Source organism: Bubalus bubalis, chromosome 8 (assembly GCF_019923935.1).
Source record: "Bubalus bubalis isolate 160015118507 breed Murrah chromosome 8, NDDB_SH_1, whole genome shotgun sequence".
NCBI lineage: Eukaryota > Metazoa > Chordata > Mammalia > Artiodactyla > Bovidae > Bubalus > Bubalus bubalis.
In genome coordinates, this window is record NC_059164.1 from 75698046 (window position 1) to 75724167 (window position 26122).

A 26122-nucleotide genomic window follows, 5' to 3' on the forward strand; every position below is an offset into this window, starting at 1 on the left:
AAAGATTAAGCAAAACGACACTCATTAGACAGAGAGAGACTAGTCAAGGGGAATTCCAAATAATACAAATTATCTTCCCTAGATTCTCATGTTTAGGTGAAGAAGTTAAAAAGAACTTAAGTGTGTCCATCCATTGCTCCCACTTGGGAGCAATTGCTCGTCACTCAAGGGGGCTGTTCATCAGAGGAGCAGAGCTCACACCGGGGGCCCAAGGAAGGAAGGGGTGACAGTATTTTAGAAAATTACACTCTCTCCCCACAGGAAAAGTTAAACAAATAGGGGTGTCTTTAAAATATCCACACAACCGACTGCTTTTCTATTAAAACGGCCAAGGAGTTTAGTCAAGCAATTTTTTTTCCTTTATTTTTGTTAAATAAGATTCCAGAAAGTATAGTGCAAACACTCAGTAGAAAAGTTGCAATTAAGAAATGTACATTCACATTTAACATTTCAGTCCATTCACTGTTTCAAATAAAAATAGGACAAATTATTCAATTACTTGTCTCAATTTAATAATCTTGGAAAAGACTGGAAGGTACTCTACAGTGTTCAGTGGACGTAAAAATAGACCCGTATTGATTATACAAATCTATCATGAGAAGTTACCCAGTGATATTGAGTTGTTGTCGTTCGGGTACAGACATTTCGTTTCCGCGTCTAAAGAAGCATTTTCCGTGAGCTCTACCAGGGAACAATGTGTCACCCCAGCCCACTCTGCGCTCCCTGGAGGGACACAGGAGGGCGAGGGGTTCACACAACCCTTCTCAATGAGTAAAGAAAATCCAAGAGTGAGCTTTGGGTTTCCCTTAAATGGGAGTGGAATCTGCTGCTAAGAGATGGTCAGAATTGGTACATTAGCTCTGCTTGTGCAAGGTGGGGTGCAATTGGTGTGAACGGTGTGCACGAGAGACAAGGGGAGTGCACTGAGGCTGAGAGGAGACACTGCAGAAGGGGTGCAGGGGCTGCACAGGCTCAGGGTCCAGGATCCGCCGAGGCGGGACGCACTGCGGCCAGCCAGCAGACGACCCGTGGTGGCCTGGGCCTGTCCCTTTGCACATGCTGCGTGTTTTGGAATCCAAACTAAGTTTTACACGGTTAGGAATTTCACAGCATGCGATGTTGAGTGCAAACGGCTCACGCGGCCACAGTTTCAAAAGAGATGAAGGCAAAACCACGTGCCTCTCTGGGGCTGATGCCCAGGGAGCATCGGTGACACTGGCCCGTGGAAGAGGCTGCAGCGGCGGCTTCATCAGGATTCCCGGAACATAGGAATGGTGCCCTGAGACATGTGCTGCGTGCCTGGGCCAGGAGTTGCGTGGGGGTTGCTGGTGGGAGGCAAAAATCAAGTTCTGGCTACTGGTGGGCCTGCTGCCCGTGGAGTGCCATCTGGAGTGTGAGCCCCAGACATGGCTCTCTGGCTGGCTGGTCCCGCATGCTGCCCTGCACGCACTTATGAAGCCCAAGGGTGGGCAGATCTCTGGGGGTTCGTCTAGGAATTCCTCTCTGCTTAAACATCAGTTCTCAATAAGGGACTGCCAGCTGTTTTTGGAATCCAATCCTGCTGAAGATGAGCAGCCAGCTCTGGGAGCCAGCCAGCCCTGGGGGAGTCAGGGACATCTGTGCTCTGGGGGCACCCAATCCTTCACCATCCACCACGTCTCTGCCTCACCTTCCACACATTCTCAGTGAAACCTGCTCTTGGACACTCTCTAATCCCCAGGAAGGAACACTGACCACCTCCTCCACACCGTAGCGTGACAAGAACATCAGAGGATCCTGACCTGGTAGAGCCCCTGCTGGGGGCTGGGTTGGCTTCATGTAAGTGGGGAACTGTGTGCAGCTTGGGAGCGTCTGAGGGCCTGGTTCTCTCCCAGGCCGAAGGCAGAGAGGCCTTATAGGAAGTGACAGGACAACGGTCCTCCTCACTGAGGGACAGTTCCTAAGACACGATGGCAGACAGTGCTGCAGGATTCAGGTTTAGGACAGAAAGGATGACAAGACAGGGCAGGGATTGCAGCCCAATGCTGTAAGTCTTTGCTGGGGACCAGCTACTGGAGAAGGGGCAGCACTGAGAGGAGAGAACACACACTGTCTTCATCTCACAGTGTCAGGCCCAGCTGAGGATGGCTCTGTGCCCAGGGACACCCAAGGAATGGGCTGTGGGGCACACTCACTACCTGGGGACCCACCTGGCCGCTCAGAACCAGCCTGGCATGCACCCCCACCACTCATGTGCACACAAGCTAAGGGCGCCATTAAAACCAACACAACTTCCCCAATTTCACCGTGAGTCAAGAGGCACTGAATAGAATGGGAAACCAGGAGCTCGGAACGGACAGGAACAGGATGAATCCTGGTCCTGCTGCTCAGGACTGTGTGACTTTGTCCACGTCTGTAGCCTCTCTGAGCCTCAGATTCTTCATCAACAACGTGGGGAGCATGGCCACACCTCCCCCTGCCAACTGTTTGGAGGTGGGCCGGGTGAAGCCCAGGTAAGATGCTCTGTCACCTACCGAGCTAGACGTGGGTCTTAGTCATGATGGTTTCCTTAGTTTGTGGTCACATGAAAAGTCCATCGGAGATGTAGTTTAACTGCACAGAGGAGTGATCTACCATTTCCCTGTGGTTATTAGTGTAGAACAAACTGAATCTAGGGAAGTACAGGGATTTCACAAAGGAATGAAGGATTATATTAATAACTACATGGACAGTCATTATTTGTGGCTGAAGAATAGGAGCCATCTGTAATCACAAGAGATCCGGGGCTTCCCCAGCCAATTGTGACCCATTCCCTAGAAGACCATCTGTCTATTGTTTTCTCCTTCAGCCCAGAGATTGAAGCCAGACCTCCAAGTGGCTCCCCAGGTGCAGGGAGGTGGGGGGGTGCCCTGCCAGCTCCTTCCTCCAGAACTCCTGAACCAACAGCCACCCACCTGCAGCTCTCCCCACAGGCCTCCACATATACCAAAACCCAAACACAACAAAAATAAAACCACCATACAGATGACAGGAAGTGGAATCAGGCTGGGGTCTTGATGCCCTGAACTTTATACTGATACTGGAGAGAGATTCTTTTAGGAAAAAAAAAAAAAAGGAAGAAGAAGGGAGGGAGGGAGGAAGCCTCCTTACTCTCTAGTAGTTGCTGGAGATGGAGGCTTGGGTTCCACCTGGATGCCAGAGGGGGTCAAGGCCCCCTTTCTGTCCACTCCTCCCGGCCCCCTGCTTCCAGGCTCAGGACCTCTAGGGGCAAGCAGGGACGGCTTCACCTGATGCCCTGGGGGGCAGTCATCTGTCTGGATTCCTAGTTATTCCTGTAGTCTGTATTCCTGTATTCCTAGTTTGTTTCTTATATGAATCCATCCTGATTCCAGGAACAAATAACTGATTCTAATTTTGCTTATGCCATGCCATGCAAACACACACGCGTGTGCACGCACACACACACACACAGAGATTCAGATTAAGTTAGGCCTCTGGCAAAAAAGTTATCTTTGATCGTAGTGAACACATGTGTTATACTTTCAGGAAAATTAAGGAATATGAATGTCTGAGTTGTTACCATGAGGTCAAGCTGTTTAGGGAGGTCCAGCCCCAAATGGGGCACCTGAAATTGGGCTTGTTAATTTCATGAGCTGAACAAAGAAGACAGACTTCCTCTCACCATCACAGGACCTGCCTCCCACCCATGTGAGCACAGAGGGAAGGACAGAGCACGGACCAAAGGAAAGACCGCTGAATCCTTTCCAAAGCTTCCTGGGGTTTCCTGGAAGTGAGAAGTCCCCAGGAGCTCCCCTGTATGCCCACAGTCTGGGCTGTGCCCCTGACCTGAGAGGGAAATATAGATCGGGTCCCAGTCTCTGGGGCTGAGCCCACGGTCCACAGCTGGTATGACTGACCACCCTGCTGGCCATGCCTGCCTGGCCCCAGTCACTCAGCTGTCCCCTGCATCCCACTCACCCTCCCACACTGTCTCCTTGGCACCAGGCTCCCAGCGATCAGTTCACAGAGAATCAAGGATGCCCTCCCTGCTTTTGAGGGTGGGAAACAGCTGCCTGGTAGCACTCCCCAGGTGCCACCTATGCAGGTACACTAGCCCCAATCTCCTGAAACCACCTGGGAAAAGTCACAATTCCACTTCCCCCACAGCACACAAGGCCAACCCTCGGGCACCTGGCCTGGTCTCTGCTCACAACAGACCAAGAGATGTCATTGGACCCTGGGCACTGTGTCAGCGAACTTCCTAGGGTAAAACCCATCTCTGTCTCCCAACTCAAGGTGGAGACCTGAGCCATTACAGCTAGCCTCCAAACACCCACCTAGGGCCCCCTGTCCGGCCTGCTGACCTCCAGACCTGGCAGCACAGCCCCGGGTGGACCTGGAATCTGACTTAGACCCACCCCCAGCCTAAGGTTCTGTGAAGGCAGATGCAAACCCAGGAGGCTGCATGAAGAGCCATCACATCCTTCATCGTTCACAATGGAACCGGGAATGTTACATGGTAATCTAGGAAGGCTAATGCACACTTGCAACTTTCAAAGCAAACTGCAGCTGGCGAGGGGGACGTCCGGGCCCTTGGACACGGTCGTGTCCTCCAACTGCCACCAGCCACAGCCCACCTCTCATTTAAATATTTCACCAAAGCAAATATCTTGAAACCAATTGCCTCTACGAAGTTTAGATTTGGGGGTTTTGTTTTGCTTTGTTAATTGAAGCCATTACAAAACCAGGGCACGTCAGTTTTCTGGGTGGGGGCTAGTTACACACAATCGACGGGCCTGCACACTTCAGCATGACAAGTGTGACAGCAGGTCTGTGGTCCCCTGTAAGGGAACTGCTTGATGCAGGGCATATCATGGGAACACGCATTTCCTATGTGCGTGATGGACGTACACTTAGGCAGCATTTGCCTTATGAGTCAGGCATTTTGTCCCCAGCAGGACCTGCCACATAGGGAGAAACCTCCAGGATCCCAGACTCAGGGAATCACAGAACACGCCATGTGGAAGGGCGGACACACCCTGGAAATGAGACGGGTTCGCCTGCCAGGGAGAAAACCTAAACACAGCTGCCAGGCCAACCCAGCTCTTCCTTCCTGAGCAGCAGGCGAAAGCAAGGATTCAAATATTATATCCAGGTGGCTGCTGGGACAATGGTATCAGGTGGAAAGCAAGGAAGGCTGGCTGGACCCTGTCCAAGCCTGCACATCAGCCAGGGATTGGGGGTATCAGCGTCCCACAGTGCCCTTCAGTTTGGGGAAATGTACACATGGCTTGTCTCTGACTCACCAATCTGCTTTGGACCAGACCTGTCTCTACAGTTTGGAGTTAGAGTTATTGCTTCAAGTGACAGAAAGGATCGGAAGCCCTGGTGGCTCTGGAGTCTGATAAACACGGCAGGCTCACGGCGGCTGGGTCTGGGGGCAGGCGTCCACCCTGTAGGACACAGACCTCCGAGTGGACAGGGTTGGGGGCCGTGGAAGCGTTCGGAAGTTCAGGGCTGTGTTCTAATCTACTGAGGTCAGGCACAAGAGGCATGCAAGGGTCTTGAAAGGACACAAGGACGGGGTCATTCCAAAGGGTAGCAGCCACGCCAAGCAGGGGGGTGCATTAGGGACCTCACGCGTAGGCTGAAGTGTGCTGTTCACACCGGGAGTTGGGCTTGCCTTCATTTTGGTCAGAAGGGAGCAGGCAGTGCCTTACCCAGTGCACTATTTACAGAGCTTCTTAAAATAAATAATTTAGAGAGAATCCTACTCAGGAGGTTCTAACATTTGTACATGATTATTGTACAAGGTTAAAAATAAATAAGGCAATATCATACAGTCTTATCACAAATAAAAAGGAAATTGTTGACCAAACCCCAAGGAACGTTATGGCTGAACACGGCCCCTGTGCCCACAGGAAGCAGGTAGGGTTTGGAGCTGCTGATGATGAAGGTGGTTCTGCTCATCGACGGGGAAACCTCGCCGTTTCAGAACAGCTGAGGCCCCGATGGCTTCCCGAGGTGGTGGTGACGGGGGGCCACGCGTTCCGTGGCTTTGCCAACCCACGTGGGGATCCCGTGGCTCTGTGGACCCAAGGTCCCAGCACAGCAAGGCTGGGATCTCACCCCAGGCTCAGGGTCCATCTCGCTCAAGTCGATGTGAATTCAGAGCCTGTGGCTGTGGGGGCAACGACTGCTTCCTCACTGGCTGATGGCTGGGCCATCCTCACCTTTGACCGACTGCAGCCCCTCATCTTTAAACAGAAACCTCGTGCTCAGAATATTCCTGACTGCCTACCTGCCTCATCCACTTCTAAGGGGCCATGTGATCACACTGGTCACACTGAGTTAACTCACGTGGCCCAGGATCCTCTCTGCAGCTTACAGCCTGCACCCTGAATGGAGTGCCCCCTTTGCCAGGTGACAGAGCGTACTCGCAGTGTCATGCTCCACTATGCCGTCCACCTCCTCCCACCGTGCCCTGGGGTGGAAGCTCGGCCATGGTGAGCAGATGGGCAGCAGGACCCTGGACAGCATCTCAGCCCCATGGCTTGGCACAGATGTGCACACCTGCAGAAGCCATGTGCTCTGGAGACGACTTGGTTCTGCCCTGTCTGTAGGAGGCGGGTGACCACTCATCCAGGGTGCATCTGAGGAAAGACTGTCCACCTGACCACCTCTGTCACTGGCCCATCCACACTGGCTAAGCAGCCGACTCTGTTGGCTACTCGCCCCCACGGTCACAAGACACATGCCAAAAATGGGGGGAGCCCAGAGGACATGGGGTTCAGTCCAAAGTGAGCCCCTGTTCCAATACAGAAAAGTCAGAACCCCCAGGGAGGGGGTAGAGCCCTTGGAGACCAGCGAAGAAGAGGGACACCCAGGCTGCTGACTCTGCCAAGCAGGGCTCCCCTGAAACCACGGGACCCCCCCCAGATGCTGTCAACGCTCTGGGTCTCAGCTGGACATCCCCCCCACATTGACTTGCCTGCCCAGAACCTTCCCTCCAGTTTCAAGCTGCCCTCCTCCCTGCGGTCGAAAGTCAAGGTCTCCACGTCCAGCTATTTCTAGACAGTTCCTTCCTACTGGCCCTCCTGCACCCCTGCCCCCTGCAACAGCATATTCCAGCATGGTCACGCTCCTCGTCTCCATGGCAACCACAGAGATACACTGGTAGGAGATTCCCAGACTTGCACAGAATTATTTGCAGTCGCTTTCCCCGCAAATTAGAGCAGGGACATCTAAACTGACAGCCATGAACGCCGACACTCCACATCCAGGGGGCCGGTTCTGCTGGAGGAACACCTTCCATCCAGGAAGAAGCCTTCTCATGCTTGTGAGGTTCACTTATCTTCAAAGTCAACGAAGACTTGCACTGCTGTTCAGCATACAGGAACCCAAGGTGCCACGGTAGAGAGGTAAGAAATGACACCAACCACCTTCTCTCCTTTGAACAAACAGTGGCGTGGGCAGAAAAGGGAATGTCCAGGTTTCACAGGAGCTGATGCACTCAGGCGGGGCAGGCGGAGAATGCAGAGGCAGAACATGAACTATGCTGGTCACAGAGATGTGGCTGCAGGGCCCCCAAGAATTCCAGAAGACCCACCTCTGACTCTCAGCGAAAACTCAATCTGAAGGAAGCCAGGGGCCACCACCATGCATGCAGTGGGACAGGGGCTTCTCAATTCTTCCCAAACCATCCCCTAAGGCCTGTCCAGCTCTGCCCTGCTGAGAGAGTCCTGACTCCCACTCCGGGCTCTGCAGGCCACTGCCCAGGGCTGGAGCTGCCCCCATGGGCTGGAGGTCAGCCACTGCTGGGCTGACGCTGATCCATCTCAGGGCACAAGGTGGGCGCCCCAGTCACTCTGCCAGCCAGACCTCTGAGGCTCTCACTGTAGCCTATGGCCCTGGAGAATGTCCTGAAGGTCCTGACACCTGGAGCTGACCCAGCCAACCTCCCTCTGTCACTGAGGTGAGGACAAAGCAAACACAGTCGCCGCTAAAACCTCGGTGTCCGTGCGGTCAGGGTTGGCCCCTCACCCGACTCACTGCTGGACTCACTGCCCAGCTGCTTCAAGTCATGCCTGGACTGTGCCCCTTCCCCAGCCCAGTCACCAGCTCCCAGCCCTGCTCTGCTGGCTGGGCTGGTCCCTGGGGGAGCCCCAAAGACCCCCAACACCTTGAGCATTTGTGCCCTGTGCCCACTAGCGGCTGGCATGGGCTCCACTAAGCCTCCTTCCCAGAGGCTCCAGGGGGCAGGTGTTGGCCTGGGGGGCCTGGGGCAAGCCCCGAGCCCTGCAGAGCCCCTGGCCCAGGTCCAACTGGGAGGCCAGCTGCAGGAGGTACCGGGGGGTGACCCGCAGCCAGTCTGGTCTGGAGGCCAGCTCTTCCGAAAGGATACATTTTCCGCTCTGAGTTCAGGGACCTGGTTTGGGATCCATTTCCATCGGTCCTGCCTTCCAGGAAGTACGTCAGCATCTCGCCCTTGCCCTTGACGCTGACTTTGCCTCGGCACACGAAGCGGTAGGAACCCCGCCGCAGCAGCCGGTGAACTTCCTCTGTGACCTGCAGCGGGGAAAGGCGGTCAACAGGGAGCCCACGGGAGGGTCTCTCCTCCCCCAGCACTGCCCACCCCAGCTCTGCCTGGAGGCTGAGTCATGCTCCTCCCATGGTCACTCTGGTCTCTCTGTGAGAAGGACGTGATCATGCAAAGAGCATGGGACTCAGAGGGGCCTTAACGGGGCCCTGGACAAACAGGAGACAACAGCACTCACCATGAGAAGCACCGAGAGTGGACGAGCAGACTGGACGGGCCCACAAGGACCCAGCCTCAAGGACTGGCATGTGAGCTCTGTGGTCACCCCCAAGCCAGATGCCTGGACACCAAGCTCCAACTGAGGGCCAGAGCTACATGGCCTTACGCGGTTCCCCAACAGGCTCAGTGCACCCCAAAGTCCTTCATGGAACTGAGCCACAGACTAGCCGGTTACACAGGGAAGACGCTATTGTCAGAAAGGTCACCTCTCAGATGGGGCCTCTGAGATGCAAGGTGGCAAAATGTACGGTGATAAAAGTCTCTTTCCTTTCACACTGAACCCACCATTCATCCATTCAAAAAGATCTGCACTCCCTAGAACCCTGACGTCCAGCTCAAGCCCAAATATACACACTGACAAAACCCTCTGAGTCTTATCCTCGTGGTGAGCTCCCTCCTTTCTTGCCTTATGAAGAATGGGAGGCAATAAAATTCCCAGATCATTGCACAAAGAATTGCTGGAGGTAAAGGTAATCTGCCACTACACACAGTAAAGCTGAAAATGAAGGTTTTAGGTTGGGATGGGCCTGGGTGTCCTTCCAGGTTGCCTGGGAGCTCCAGCTACCCCTGTCCTCTGCATCCCTCCACCTTGAGATTTGAGCCAGGAAGTCCCAGGCTGTGAGTCGGGGCTGTGCATGATGTTGCCGAAGTGGGTCCCATAGAGGGTCCAGGTCAGGGGCTCAGAGACACAAGGTCCCCAAGAGGCTGAGAGGGCATCCCCAGGAAGTCTGATTTTTAACCATCTTCAGGAGAATCCCTATATTTCCCAAGAGGCTGACTAGGAACTCTACCTAGAGTTCTCTGTGAGGCCTGGCCAGCATCAGGGATGGGGGGACACCTGCTCTGCAGCCATGTCAACCTCATTCTGTCTAAGAGACAGTGCTGGACCCCCATAGAGGAATTCCAGGGAAGTACCTGCTTGATCCCCAAGCAGATGGCTGAGGTGGAACCTGGGAATCGTCACAGGTACCTGCCTGAGAGTTAGTGCCCAATGAATGGGGGCGGGGCCCCAGGAACTGAAGGGGCATGATGCAGGAGAGCCCCAAGCCGGCAACCTTCTCACTGAACTGCAGCCTGCAGGATCGCACCCCAGTGTCTCTCTCGAACCCTAGGGTGAATGCACGGGTCTGTGGAGGACCGAGTGAGAAGTTGTGATAAAGTTAAAGGACCAGCGTTAACTGGCTGCAAGGTGGTGACTGCTGGGTGTGCAATGCTCAGAGGCCGCCTCGAGGCCCAACCACTGCAGGAGGGCTTGGCCCTGCTCACCCAGCACTACGTTCTCTGCCACTGTCTTTCAAATCTTCAGTGCCGGCTGGAGTCATGGCACCAAGTCTCGTCCCCATTAGCCATCCACAGGTTCTCAGGTCAGGTGGCCCCACTGCACCCACCTTTCAAAAGGCAAGGAAGCCCCTTCTCTTCTAGGGAGCTGTCACTACTCCCAACTAACTGTCCCCTGCCACTCATCACCCCAACTCTGCTCCTGACCACAGAGGGGTCACCCCAGCCCCCACCGCCGAAGCCGCAGACACACTGAGCCATATGGTTCAGTGTCCCCACCCAGAAGAGGCAGACAGGGACAGGAGGACGCAGGCTGCTGGACTGGGTGGCCACCCCAACATGACCCTTGCTCCTCCCACGGCAGTCTCCCACCGCCAGGATGGACACCTGGGCCCTGGGGACTTCTGAGTGAACTGACCTGGATCCTGCCCTGGACGCCGGTACTGTCCATCCGACTGGCCACATTGACCGTGTTCCCCCAAATGTCATACTGAGGCCTGCGAGCCCCGATCACTCCAGCCACCACGGGGCCAACGTTGATGCCTGGAAAACAGCCACGGCGTGGTGTCAGTGCAGAGGCTTCCGAGGGGAGGAGCTGCCCCTCATGACGTCACGGCTTACGGGGTCACCGAGCAACACTCCTCCCCAAAGCAAGGACCCTACAGCATTGCCGAGGGGCAGCTCTCTACTTGCATACCACACCATTAGCCAGCGGTCCCCACCACAAGAAGTCCCATTTCCTGGAAGCGCGACCTCATGCTGAGTCCTGCTGCTAAGAAAGCTAAGCTTTCAGTCTGCAGGTGTGTTCCCACACCCAGCTCCCTCTTCCAGAAAGGGCAGGAGCTCCTGTTTCCCCAGATGGGATCCCTCTGTTCTTTCTGGTATGGGGCCCAGAACTAAGTATTTGAGGATGCTCTAAAAAGAGTGAGGCCCCTTTCTCTTTATGCAGTCAGGGTCTAACTGGCCTGGACAGTAACACAGGCCCACGTGCCCCAAATCTCCCCTGCAGCCAGATCTGGGCTGATGCCACATCACTCCTTCTGACTCTGTAGTCTGCATCAATTTTTCTGAGCTTACCCAAGCATATTAATAGCATTTCAGACACTGACCCAGTCGGGCCCCTGAAGCCTGGGCAGCAGGTGCTTGGCGTCTTCAGGAGGAAGCGGGGCAGAACAGGCTGAACTGAGCTGGGAGGCTCAGGCTCGGTGGATGTGGGGACCCAGGGAGAAGCCCCAAAAGGGACACTTCCAGATGGCTGGGGGAACCTGGGGAGCCCCCCTCTACCGCCCTGGAGGCCCTAATCCATGTGGGTGAGACTGAGCCAGGATCCAGCCTCCTGTCTGACCAGCCGCCCAGGCACGGAGGTCCAACTGGCCTGTGGGTCCTCAGTAGGAGAGTAACAATCTCCCTGATGGACCCTTGGATCTGTTTCCTGTCACATCCGTTCATCTATGCATCTGAGCCCGCGGCCCCAGAAGAGAACTGAACCCTGCAGGTGAGGCACAGAGGGCGCCCTGCTCCCACCTCCAGCACATCCCATGGGCCGGGCACCAGGCTAGGTCAGCCCTCGTGTTTAAGCTCATCAGAACTGCCCCCGCTCTGGTGGACACTGGCTACCACCCCTCAAAACCACTCAAACCCAGCTCTAAGTTCTGTTTTTAAGGTCACTAAACGTTTGAATTGTACAACAAAAATAAATGTCCAGTTTAACTGTATCATAGACTAACAAGTAAGGGTGGGGAGAAACAGGGGAAGGAGAAACAGACAGAGAAAGGAAGGAAGGGAGGGATGGAGGGAGGGAGAAATCTCTAGTTTAACTATATCCTCAACTAATACAATTTTTTCTGCTAAACCTATCTACCCAGGGGGAAAAAAAATGAATTTAAGACTAAAAAAAAAAAAAAAAAAAGAAACCCTATAGTTTGGTAAGAGCTAGAAAGGAGCTCAGATCCCAGCTGGTTTTGCTCCTCACTCACAGACAAGGGACAGGAGCCCAGGAGAACTGAGGGCCCGGACCGAGCCTACACCGCTGGGCTCCTGCACAGCGTATCAGATATCCATGCCTGCCGACAGGAAGTGGGGCATCCTCCTCCAGGTAAGTGTGGGCTCAGAGGTGTATCTGAGAGTATCTAAGACAATCAAGATTTCTCCTGTGTTGTGTGAGCTGGACAATGATTCTTCCAGGCTCTAAGTCATGGATACCCAGTGGTCCCTGCATCCCTGGCACTCCTCTGGGTGGCGCCATCCTCCTTCCTGTGAGATAAGGGAGTCTGGACCAGTGACCCCTGCTCATGAGGAAAGGCCCAAGCCACAGGCTCCCAGGGCAGTAGAGAAAGGGTGAGCTGGCCCAAGTGATGGGATAGCTTGCCGCCACATACCAACACGGAGTACAAAGTCGTTATAAGACTGGTAGTTGATCTCATCCAGGACATCAAACATCTCGATGGCAAAATCTGCCAACGTGCTGAGGTGGGAGGAGATGCACTTCTTAGCCTGGACGTGAGCACACACAGGTTATTACATTGAGGGGTGTAAGGGCAAAGAGGACAGGGACACTCAGCCAGTAACCTGCAGAGGTGAGGGGGACCAGCCTGTACCCCTCATGGGATCAGGGACTTGATCCCCATGTCAATAGCTGGCTGGGGCTGGAGGCTGGCTGGGTGGTTCTCATCAGGGATTGAGTGGCACCCTACAGCTGCCTACGGTGTGTTTATCATCCCATTCTACAGATAGGAGACTGAAACAGAGGTAGAATAGTATTGCTCAAGGCTTACAGCTCCTGAGAGCAGAGGCTGATGCCACTGGAACCTAAGCAGAGCCCTTCTGCAGGAATGGGCTGGTGGGATGGGAGGGGACCCTGTTGTGGGAAACCAAATGTCCCACTGCTCAGACAATGCTGCCACTGGCCCACTGTAAACAAACAAAGCAAGGTGAGCACAGTGGATGGTCAGCATTCACACAGCAGAGAGCAAATCCAACCCTCCTTCCTCACACTGAGACTCTCTTTCATTGTGTTGTATCTCCTTGGATACAAATCAGGTGGTTTGCAAAGATTTTCTCCAAGTCTATGGATTGTCTTTTCATTATAGTATTTTCCACAAGTTGAATTTTAAAATTTTAATCAAGTCCAACCTAACAGTGTGTTCTTTCACAGATCATGCTTTTTGTACCGCATCTAAAAACTCATCGCCAAACCCAAGGTTATGCAGATTTTCTATGTCATCTTCTAGATGTCTTATAGTGTTGCATTTTACATATAGGCCTATGATACATTTTGAGTTAGTTTTTGTGAAGAATATAAGGTCTGTGCCTGGATTCATTTTACAAATATAGATAGCCAGATATCCAATTTTTTCTAGCACCATTTGTTGAAGACTATCTTTGATCCATTTGTCAAAGATCAGTTGATTATATTTATGCGTATCTATTTCTGGGCTCTCTATTCTGTTCCACTGGTTTATTTCACTACTCTTTTACCAAAACCATACTGTACTGATTATTGCAGCTCTATAGAAAATTTTTTAATATTACTTATTTATCTGGCTGTGCTGAGTCTTAGTTGCAGGATGCGAAATCTTTGATCTTTGTTGAATCATGCAGGATCTTTTAGTTGGAGTATGCGAAATCTTAGTTGCAGCATGTAAAATCTTAGTTGCAGCATGTGAGATGTAGTTCCCTGATCAGGGATCAAACCTGGGTCCCCTGCATTGGGAGCCAGGAGTGTTAGCCACTAGACCACCAGGGAAATCCCATAAATCTTGGTGTCTGACAGTGTCAGTCCTCTAATTTTGTCCTGCTTCTGCTATGCAGTGTTGACTACCCTCAGTCTTTTGTCTTTCCATGCAAACTTAGGATCAGTTGGTCAATATCACAAAATAACCTGCTATACTTTTGATCAGGATTGCATTGTCTACAGATCAAGTGAGAATAACTGACATCTTAATGATATTGAGTCTTTCTATGCAGAAACACTGAGTAGTTTTTGACTTATTTAGATCTTCAATCTCTTTAATCAGACTTTTATAGTTTTCCTCATAGAGATATTATATATATATATTTATATATATTTAATTTCTACCTAATATTTAATTTTGGGGTGCTAATGTAAATGGCATTGTATTTGTTATTTTAAATTCCCCTTGTTCATTGTTGGTATAAAAGAAAACAACTGACTTTTGTACCCTCTTCCAACAACACAAGAGAAGACTCTACATATGGACATCACCAGATGGCCAACACCAAAATCAGACTGATTATATTCTTTGCAGCCAAAGATGGAGAAGTTCTATACAGTCAGCAAAAACAAGACCAGGAGCTGACTGTGGCTCAGATCATGAACTCCTTATTGCCAAATTCAGACTTAAATTGAAGAAAGTGGGGAAAACCACTAGACCATTCAGATATGACCTAAATCAAATACCTTATGTTTACACAGTGGAGGTGACAAATAGATTTAAGGGACTAGATCTGACAGACAGAGTCTCTGATGAACTATGGACAGAGGTTCATGACACTGTACAGGGGACAGGGATCAAGACCATCCCCAAGAAAAAGGAATGCAAAAAAGCAAAATGGCTGTCTAAGGAGGCTTTACAAATAGCTGTGAAAAGAAGAGAAGCCAAAAGCAAAGGACAAAAGGAAAGATATACCCATTTGAATGCACAGTTCCAAAGAATAGCAAGGAGAGATAAGAAAGCCTTCCTCAGGGTGATCAGTGCAAAGAAATAGTGGAAAATAATAGAATGGGGAAGACTAGAATCTCTTCAAAAAAAATTAGAGGTACCAAGGGAACTTTTCATGCAAAGATGGGCTCAGTAAAGGACAGAAATGGTATGGACCTAACAGAAGCAGAAGATATTAAGAAGACGTGGCAAGAATACAGAGAAGAACTATACAAAAAAGATCTTCAAGATCCAAATAATCACAATGGTGTGATCACGCACCTAGAGCCAGACATCCTGGAATGTGAAGTCAAGTGGGCCTTAGGAAGCATCACCACGAACAAAGCTAGTGGAGGTGATGGAATTTCTGCTGAGCTATTTCAATCCTAACAGACAATGCTGTGGAAGTGCTGCACTCAACATGCCAGCAAATTTGGAAAACTCAGCAGTGGCCACAGGACTGGAAAAGGTCAGTTTTCATTCCAATCCCAAAGAAAGGCAATGCTAAAGAAGGCTCAAACTACCACACAATTGCACTCATCTCACACACTAGTAAAGTAATGCTCAAAATTCTCCAAGCCAGGCTTCAGCAATACATGAACCGTGAACTTCCAGATGTTCAAGCTGGTTTTAGAAAAAGCAGAGGAACCAGAGATCAAATTGCCAACATCAACCAGATCACTGAAAAAGCAAGAAGAGTTCCAGAAAAACATCTATTTCTGCTGTATTGAGTATGCCAAAGCCTTTGACTGTGTGGATCACAATAAACTGTGGAAAATTCTGATAGAGATGGGAATATCAGACCACCTGACCTGCCTCTTGAGAAATCTGTATGCAGGTCAGAAAGTAACAGTTAGAACAGGACATGGAAGAACAGACTGATTCCAAATAGGATAAGGACTACGTCAAGGCTGTATATTGTCACCCTGCTTATTTAACTTATATGCAGAGTTCAGTTCAGTTCAGTTCAGTCACTCAGTCGTGTCCGACTCTTTGTGATCCCATGAATCACAGCACGCCAGGCCTCCCTGTCCATCACCAACTCCCGCAGTTCACTCAGACTCAGCTTGTGCAGAGTACATCATGAGAAATGCTGGGCTGGAAGAAGCAGAAGCTGGAATCAAGATTGCCGGGAGAAATATCAATAACCTCTGATATGCAGATGACACCACCCTTATGGCAGAAAGTGAAGAAGAACTAAAGAGCCTCTTGATGAAAGTGAAAGAGGAGAGTGAAAAAGTTGGCTTAAAGCTCAACATTCAGAAAACAAAGATCATGGCATCCAGTCCCATCACTTCATGGCAAATAGATGGGGAAACAGTGGCTGACTTTATTTTGGGGGGCTCCAAAGTCACTGCTGATGGTGACTGCAGCCATGAAATTAAGAGACACTTACTCCTTGGAAGGAAAGTTATGACCAACCTAGATAGCATATTCAAAAGCAGAGACATTACTTTGTCAACAAAGGTTCGTCTAGTCAAGGCTATGGTTTTTCCAGTAGTCATGTATGGATGTGAGTGTTGGACTATAAGAAAGCTGAGTACCAAAGAATTGATGCTTTTGAACTGTGGTGTTGGAGAAGACTCTTGAGAGTCTCTTGGACTGCAAGGAGATCCAACCAGTCCATCCTAAAGGAGATCAGTCTGAGTGTTCATTGGAAGGACTGATATTGAAGCTGAAACTCCAATACTTTGGCCATCTCATGCAAAGAGCTGACTCATTTGAAAAGACCCTGATGCTGGGAAAGATTGAGGGCAGGAGGAGAAGGGGACGACAAGGATGAGATGGTTGGATGGCATCACCGACTCAATGGACATGAGTTTGGGTAAACCCCGGGAGTTGGTGATGGACAGGGAGGCCTGGTGTGCTGCGGTCTATGGGGTCATAAAGAGTAGGACACGACTGAGCGACTGAACTGAACTGATTTTCATTTTTATTTAGTTCGAAATATTTTCAGCTTCTCGTGAGATTTCGCATGTGTCCTTTGTATCATTTACAAGTATATTGTTTCATCTCCAAATATTTTGTAATGTTCCAATTATTTCCTGGTAATTGATTCTCCTAGCAAAGGTTTCCTTGGTAGCTCAGTGGTAAAGAATACACCTGCCAATGCAGGAAACACAAGAGATGTGGGTTCAACATATGGATTGGGAAGATCCCCTGAAGAAGGAAATGGCAACCCACCCTAGTATTCTTGCCTGGGAAATCCCATGGAGAAATGACTCTGGCAGGCTACAGTCCATGGGGTCACAAAAGAGTTGGACAAGACTTAGCGACTAAACAACAATAGTAGATTTCTACTTTAATCACGTTCTAGTCTGAGAATATACTGTACATTATTTCAATTCTTTAAAAATTTTTAAGCTTGTTTAATGGCCTAGAATGTGATCTATCTTGGTAAATATCCCACGTGAGCTTTAAAATAAGTATATTCTGCTATTTTTCAATAAAGTAGTCTATAGATGTCAATTACATCCAGGTGATTGATGATGTTGTTCAGTTCAGTTCTCTTTACAGATTTCCAGCCAACTGGATCTACCAATTACCAATAGCACGGTACTGAAGTCTCCAACTATAATAATGAATTCATCTACTTCTCCTTGCAGTTCTATCAGTTTTTGCCTCCTGTTGTTAAGTACATAAATATCAAAGATTTCTATGTATGCTTGGAGAATTAACTTCTTTATCATTCTGTAATGTACCTCTTCATCCTTGATAGTTTTCCTTGATCTGAAATTTGCTTTGTCTAAAATTAAGATAGTTACTTGAAATTTTAACAGGGCTAGCATGGTATCTCTTTCTACATCCTTTTATTTTCAATGTATCTGTGGCTTTATATTTAAAGTGTACTTCTTGCAGAAAACCTAGTTGGGTCTGAATTTTAGCGACTCTGTCAGTTTCTGCTTTTTAATTGATGTATTTAGACCTCTCACATTAAAGGTGACTGCTGATTCAGCTAGCATCTACCATATGTATAATTGCTTTCTATTCATGGATTTTTCTTTTTTTTACATCTTCCTCTCTTTTTTCTGTCTTTTTATAGGGTCAGTCTGGGGAGATGAACACTCAGTAGTGCCAGTTGCCAGGATAGTAGTGGGGGGATGGTGGGGGGTGAGGAGGCAGGGCTGGAGGAAGTTTCTTTGTTCAGCCTTCTGCACTGATTTTTCACAGAAGGCTGTGACTACAGAGAACTGGCCACTGACAAGACAGCCTTCAGGCTGCTCCCTAATCCAATGCAGAGGAAAAACTGAGGCCCACAGCAGGGAGCCTGCCCATGGAAACCTGGGCAGCTGGGGACAGAGCCAGGACCCAGTCCCTGAACAGGGCACACCTCTCAGTCCACGCTCACCTTGGTCCCAGCAGTGGGCGCCAGCCCCACAGCAGCCATGTACGTGCTCCCGATGGTCTTGATCTTCTCTAGGTCCTTGTAAAAGTCTTTGTCCATGAGCTTTGTTTGAAACACAAAACTGTTAAATGTTACATAACATTTTAGACAAGTCACAGCAGTGTACAGCCGCCGGAAGCAAGCACAGAGCAGAGAGGTGCATTCTGGAAAGCAATGTGTCTTCTTCATACGGGCACAAGACAAGTTCTGGGATTGAACTGAGAAATGCAGGCCTCAGGGCCTCTAACAAAGGCATTTAAAAGAGGCACCAAGGAAGAACCATGCAGAACACACCCCCATCCTCCAGCAGCTGACCTCATGACCACCCAGGAGGAGGACAGACCCCAGGGAGGGAAGCAGGCACAGACCGGAGGCCTGCTGTGGACAGTGCAGAGATACCTGCCCGCCCATCCTGCAGGTGAGGCTGCCCACCTGAGCTTGGCATTCACAAGGAAGACCACAGGTACCACCACTCACCCTCCCCATCTTAAGGCAAAATTTCTTCCTCAAATGTCACGATCAGCTGGCATTCCCAAGGAGACAAAATACATGTCTCCCCCTGGTCCCATGCCATCCACAGAGCACATACTACATCAGTGGACACAATTCAGGACTCTGTTGGAGGAGGCACCCCAGGACACCCAGGCCCCAGGGTGTCAGGACTGCAGGGCAGCCCTTACCTCATCAAAGTCGGCGATTATCTCATTCAGAAGGCGCAGACACTCCACCCCCATGTTGTTGCCATCCAGCTCGATGTAGAAGTCATTGAAGTTGGGGATGGATGCAAACATGACCCCCACCTGCGAGTACGACTGGTAATACAGGTCCTGGGGGGTGGGGTGATCAAAGGTTGGGTCAGGCAACGAATGGGCAGCCAGAGCAGCATTCAGGGCTGGTACTGGGGGCAGGCCCTGGAGACCAGGTCCTGAGATGTGGCTGCCAGGATGTGCTGGGACTCCCATGCCACACCAGGAGGGGGCTCAGAGGATCTAGGATGATGGGTGGTCATTCAGCTCACAGATGGGTGCAGAGCCCCCTCAAGGAGAGGCAGATACACCAAGGAAGGACACACTGTTTTGGGAAAACAACTGGCCCTGGATGCCCCAAGTCCCAGCAAGATGAAAAGATGAGCCCCAGATCTATTTTAGGTCAAAGCTGGTCAAGCTAAGCCTGGGGGCTTGTGCCTTTAGGGCCTAAAAACCTAGCCTGAGCCTCTTTATTCTTGAGTCAGCTTTTGTAAGCCCTGCTCTGTGCTGTCCAGGTGGTTTCAGAGTTTTACTGCAGCAGGTTGTGGCCATTAGGATGTTCAGACCAACCCAGACAGCACTGAGCACAGAGCAGGGAGTGAACAGGCGGGGTGTGGTTTCGAAGGCACCTGCTGCCCAAACTCAGCGAAGAGGGGGCCACCCAGGCCTCAAGGCAGTGTTTTGCAACCTCATGTGTGACTTACTGCAGCATCCTGCCTTCCTTGTGGGGACAGTGGATGCTATGCTCTCTTCCAGGATCAAAGGGGAAGACATGCTAATTCTGAGCACCTGTCAACCCCACATCCCAGGAGTCTTGGATCTGGCCCTGCCCTGGAGGGTGGGCAGAGGGGCCACTGCACCTCAGGGCATGCAGGCCCTAGGCTCACCATGTTGCGAGGGTTGGACATTAGGAAGTGCTGGGCAACGTGGGCTGGCAGGAGGTTGAAGAGAATCCTCTTGTTGTCCAGCTTCACTTTCTCCATGTCATCCCGCTCCTCCTCTGCCTGGGAAGGGGGTCCTCCATTAAGTCACCCAGCCACCCATTCATGCCTCCTTCCATCACTTGACAGCCTACCATATGACACTCCCTTACTTGACACCCCACCATGTGACAAGTTCTCACCTGGATCAGACTCTGAACCCTCTTCCAACAGGGTCTTGACTTTGGGGTGTTCATGTGTCTAGTTTTAGCAAGAACCCTGCTAAGTCAGTTTAACCAGAGACCCCATCCTTGACATCTGATCACCCCAGATATCTGATCAGGTTCCTTATCTCCAACGCTCCCCAGGTGATGTTAGATCACCTTGACCTACCCTCAGCATGAATCCTGTTAGGTCAGTTCAGCCAGAACATCCCTCACCCCAGATGTCTCCTCTCAATAATTTTCCATCCACCATCCGCCACCCTGCTCCTTGACTATAAACCCCCACTTGCCCATGCTATATTTAGGGTGGAGCTTCATCTCTCTCCCCCACTGCAGTGGTTCCTACACCTAACACAATGCTCCTGAATAATGTCTGCCCTACCATCTTTAACAAGAGTTCTGAATCTACACCTTTAACACATTCTTCTCTGTAATCATCCAAACTAAACACCAAGTGCACCGATGATCTATACCAGGTTCATCTCCACGGCCCCACCAAGCAGAGGAACTAAATCAACATTAGGGGCCCCGAGGATCCATGAAATTCTGGACCAGTCATCACCCAGATAAGCTGGAACTTTAAAAGGCCAGTGAGGGGCTCAGCCCCCTTTTCCAGGCTGAGAAGCCCCACCATCTGCCATCTGCAAACTGGAGGCCCAGGAGATCTGGTGCTGTAACTCCTGGAGGTCTGAGACCTAGGAGGGCTGAGGGTGGAAATGTCCCAGGTGGTGCAGTCAGGAAAGAGGGGCCCCATTTCTCTCTTCCTCCACCTTTATGTTCTATTCAGACCTCCTTCAATGGATGGATGAAGCTCACCCACATTAGGAAGGAGAATATGTTCTACTGAGCCCAGATTCAAATGCTAATCTTATCTAGAAATACCCTCCCAGACCAACCCAGAATAATACATGGGCAAATAACTGGACACCTCATGAGCCAGCCAAGCTGATACATAAATTAACCATCATGATGTCCTCTTCCAAAACCATCTTGTGCTGTCTAACTTGCCTTCTGGGGTGTACAGGCCCCTCTTTGGGGCACCCAGGCTCTGAGAACCACCTACTCCTGGAGAAGCACAGAGAGGGAAAGGACCTTTCCAAAGCACACAAAGTGAGAAGAACTTAATCTCTAACTCCAGGACTAGTCTCACTTGAGGAAAAGGCCCTTTGTGAGACGTCTGCATGGACAATCATCAGCTAGGCAGGGGATCAATGCTGGTGCTCGTCTCCACAGAGAGCAGGTACACTGCAGAGGGGAAGAGTGTGGAGATTCAGAGTGGACCAGGCTCGTCAGACCACATGGGGGACAGAGGAGCCCCTACCCCACTGTCAAGAGGGTGAAACACGAGAGGAGATGGGGTCAGAGGAACGTCGATAAAGATGATAGCAATATCGTAAAAAGCAATGCCAGACAAAAGACAGTGGAACTGTATCTTTAACACATGGAAAATAAAAAAAAAAAATCAAAAACCCATAATCCTAAACCCAGCAAAAGTATCTTTCAATCATGAAGGCAAAATGAAGAGTTTTTCAAACATACAAAAGCTGAAAGTATTCATCACCAACAGACTTGAGAGAACCATATGCCCTTCAGGCAGAAGGAAGATAACACCGGACAGAAACCTGGAAGTCCACAAAGAATGAAAAGTACCAGAAATCATAACTAAGTGGGTAAACAAAAAATATTCTTTTTCATTATAATCTATCTTTAAAGTAGACTTTAATGTTTATGATGGAAATAATAATATATTTGGGGGGTTATAATATATGTACAAATAAAGTCTATGATGATGTCAATGCAAAATCCCTAGGATGGAAAAAATTGATGTATATATTGTTATTAATATTAAGGTTCTTATATGTAAGGTAGTATAACACCACTTGAAGACAGAAAATGCTAAGTATCTATTAAAATAACACAACAAACAGTTAGAGCTGATAAAAATACAGATCAAGTAGAATAATAAAAATATTTAATTAACCCAAATAGGTAGAAAAAGAGGAAAAAGAAAACAAATAGATGGGCAGGTGGGACAAATAGGAAACAGCAACATGGAAGATTAAAATACAATCGCATCAATAATCACACTAATTGTAAATTATCTGAAGACCTCAATTAAAAGGCAGAGATTTAGGAATTAGATTAAAAGGCAAGATCCAATTGTATGTTGCTTACAAGAAATCCACTTTAAATAAAAAGATACAATAAGGGGGCACTGTCCGTCCCCCTTCTGATGTCTATGTCAGGAGCTTTCTCTTCTCACTTTAATAAAATTCTGCTATACAAAAGTTCTTGAGTGATCAAGCCTGGTCCCTGGTCCCAAAGCTAAATCTTCTTATTCGGAGATCACAAATCTGACATCGTTCACCATAAGCTATCTCGGGGGCTTGTCTGGGATCTTCAGGACAAAGTAAAAACACTCAGAGCTCTAGCCTCTCTGCTTTCTCAGTATGCACGTTTTCTGCTTTACTTTACTAAATCTATGGTGTGTTTGTGTGAATGAATGACACGCCCTGCACGAAGCAAGTCATGAGCCCTCCTCTGCAGTTTCCCGGTGCCTCATAATGACTAAAGGCAGCCCCAAAAAGGGGAGCCTTGTCCAGAATTTATACCAACCTGCCAATGCCAAGAGTCACCCAAGGTCCCTGCTAGGGGAGCAGCCAGAGATGAGCAAAGCACGTGGACCGAACTTTCCTTTCTCAGTCACCTTTTCTTCGTCTCTTTGACCATTTCATAATTTCGTGGGGAATCAGAACTATTAACATAATCTGTTGGGTCATAGATTATGTGGACTTGTGATTCATGCCGTTACTATGTACTTTTACTCAGACCCCAAACTTGGTAGTCACGGAAGCGCCTAGCCTTGCTAGGAGCCAAAAGTTACAAGAGCATGTTTGGGAGCGAAGCGGAGCTCTAGCTCCAGCAATGTCTCTCAGGCTAGAGGTCACTCGCTTCGCTGCCTGCCTCAGGGGCAAGCGATCTGACAAAGAGTCTTTGTCATGGCTGTGTCTCCTGTCTACGTGGACAGAAGCACTGCTGGTGGCCACGAGGTTTTTGAGGACACAGATCGGGAGCTGCAGGATCTGGCCAAATTGGAAGTGCAACGGGCTTCTTCCTTTGGTAGCACTAGCTCGTAGTGGACCAGAGGAGGCTTCCTGGTGGCTTTTGTCTCAACTCCTTAGATATTCCTTTTGTGGAATCTGTGGAAATGAACTGGAAGGATTGGCCCTAATAGCTCAGGAACAAAAATCACTTTTTCCTTGCTAGCCAATCCTCCACCACCTCTTTTGGTATCACACTCAGAAAGGACATCGTGGTGGTTGTTCATCCCTTTATGACTCACCGCTTCTACTGCGGTCAGGACTGTATTCAGGAATGTGCACAGGCACATCCTTCCCCTAGGAGTCCTAGCTTGGGAAACATTCTGGGAAAACTACTCTGCTCCACCTCACGTGGCATCAGAGAAAAGGGCAAATCAAACAAAGGTCTTGGTGGTATGAAACTAAATCAGCTTGGGATGCTATCTGGAATGCACCCCTGGTGCATCTCCACCCGGCCTCGGTGGTAGAACCAGGAGGAATGAGTAAAACGCCTGTGTTGGTAAGGGACAGACTAAGTCCGACCAGGGAAGAAAAGCTTTGGTGGAGAGTCTGTCTACACCCCCATCTAGAGAAGGGAAGGACACTTCCAGTTCAAAAAAGCCACAGCTGTGGATGCCGCTTTTTTCTCTCTTACAGATGGGAGCAAGCAGTTCCAGAACCACTCCTTTAAAATGTATTTTTAAAAAGCTGGGACAAGTTTGATCTCCAGAGTTTAAAAAGACATGCCTGATCTTCTTCTGTGATATTGAATGGCCACAGTATCCTTTAGAAGACATGGAACGTGGGCCTGTTCCATGGAACGAGGTCTCTTAATTATGATACTATTTTACAACTAGACCGGTTCCGTAGAAAACAAGAGAAATGGGTAGAAGTGCCATAGTGTTGCTCTTTATCTCTCTGCAAGACATGCCAGACCTATGTCCTAAGGGTGCAGATTTGCATGTGAAACCTTCAGCTCCCTCCTGTTCTCTTACTTTACCCCTGTATCTGGGGCTCCCAACTGAATAGGCTGAGCATCAAAGGCTCCCCTTCAGGAGGGGTTTCCTCAGTCTCAGTAGAAATTCAAACCATACCAATTATGGTCCAGACTTTCTAGAGGATCCAGAAAAGTTCACAGAAGCCTTTATAGGGCTAACTTTGTGACCTTACTTGGAGAGATGTAATGTATGTCTTGGGACAGACAGGCTAACTCCTGACTCGAGAACTCGAGTTTTGGGGGAAGCTGCTACTTTTGGAGATGAATGGCTTGAACGTAAGACAAGGGAAAATAAGGATCATGAAATAGCCCTCCTTCCTACTGGGAGCCAAGCAGTTCCCATAACAGAGCTGCTTTGCCAGATGTATTCTTGAAGGACTTAAGCGAGCACAAGCTAAGACTTTAGATTATGCTGACTGACACAGAACAGGGAAAGAAGGAAACTCCTGATAAACTCCTATTAAATTCCTAGACAGACTACAGGAGGCTCTCCGCAAGTTTACTGACGTTGATCCTAAAAGCACAGAGGGAGAAATGGTCTTAGAAGATAAATTTCTCTCTCACTAAGCTCCAGACATCTGCTATAAGTTACAAAAACAGGCATTCGAACCAAATCAGTCTTTAGAAAAACTGTTGTAATTTTTAATAGTTTTTCTCCTGTAATTGAGATCTAATCTTACTGCATTGTGATCAGAAAAGATGCTTGGAATGATTTCTATTTTTTTGAATTTACCAAGGCTAGATTTATGGCCCAGGATGTGATCTATCCTGGAGAAGGTTCTATGTGCGCTTGAGAAAAAGGTGAAATTCATTGTTTTGGGATGAAATGTCCTATAGATATCAATTAGGTCTAACTGGTCTATTGTATCGTTTAAAGTTTGTGTTTCCTTGTTAATTTTCTGTTTAGTTGATCTATCCATAGGTGTGAGTGGGGTATTAAAGTCTCCCACTATTATTGTGTTATTGTTAATTTCTCCTTTCATACTTGTTAGCATTTGTCTTACATATTGCGGTGCTCCCATGTTGGGTGCTGACTGACACAGAACAGGGAGAGAAGGAAACTCCTGATAAACTCCTATTAAATTCCTAGACAGACTACGGGAGGCTCTCCGCAAGTTTACTGACGTTGATCCTAAACGTCATTTATATTTATAATTGTTATATCTTCTTCTTGGATTGATCCTTTGATCATTATGTAGTGACTATCTTTGTCTCTTTTCACAGCCTTTGTTTTAAAGTCTATTTTATCTGATATGAGTATTGCTACTCCTGCTTTCTGTTGGTCCCTATTTGCATGGAAAATCTTTTTCCAGCCCTTCACTTTCAGTCTGTATGTGTCCCCTGTTTTGAGGTGGGTCTCTTGTAGACAACATATGTAGGGGTCTTGTTTTTGTATCCATTCAGCCAGCCTTTGTCTTTTGGTTGGGGCATTCAACCCATTTACGTTTAAGGTAATTACTTATAAGTATGATCCCGTTGCCATTTACTTTATTGTTTTGGGTTTGGGAAAACTGGTCAACCACTTGTAAAAGAATGAAACTAGAACACTTTCTAACACCATACACAAAAATAAACTCAAAATGGATTAAAGATCTCAACGTAAGACCAGAAACTATAAAACTCCTAGAGGAGAACATAGGCAAAACACTCTCCGACATACATCACAGCAGGATCCTCTATGACCCACCTCCCAGAATATTGGAAATAAAAGCAAAAATAAACAAATGGGACCTAATTAACCTTAAAAGCTTCTGCACAACAAAGGAAACTATTAGCAAGGTGAAAAGGCAGCCTTCAGAATGGGAGAAAATAATAGCAAATGAAGCAACTGACAAACAACTAATCTCAAAAATATACAAGCAACTCCTACAGCTCAACTCCAGAAAAATAAATGACCCAATCAAAAAATGGGCCAAAGAACTAAATAGACATTTCTCCAAAGAAGACATACAGATGGCTAACAAACACATGAAAAGATGCTCAACATCACTCATTATCAGAGAAATGCAAATCAAAACCACTATGAGGTACCAT

At 48.9% G+C, this 26122-nt stretch overlaps 1 protein-coding gene across 2 annotated transcripts in view; it reads right to left on the bottom strand.

Annotated features, from left to right (window-relative positions):
- Positions 1-336: 336 nt before the first annotated feature.
- ADCY1 (adenylate cyclase 1) overlaps positions 337-26122 on the bottom strand; it is a 105160-nt gene continuing 79374 nt past the window's right edge. The window contains exons 15-20 of one of the 2 annotated variants that reach the window (XM_006051280.4): positions 19755-19871; positions 18802-18948; positions 18086-18184; positions 12454-12568; positions 10494-10618; positions 337-8547 (exon numbers count right to left, since the gene is read on the bottom strand). In XM_006051280.4, coding sequence (XP_006051342.3) covers positions 8209-8547; positions 10494-10618; positions 12454-12568; positions 18086-18184; positions 18802-18948; positions 19755-19871 — 942 coding nt within the window. In that variant the 3' untranslated portion in view covers positions 337-8208. Of the gene's footprint in view, positions 8548-10493; positions 10619-12453; positions 12569-18085; positions 18204-18801; positions 18949-19754; positions 19872-26122 lie in introns of those variants that run through there. The other variant, XR_006552889.2, reaches the window with a different exon arrangement.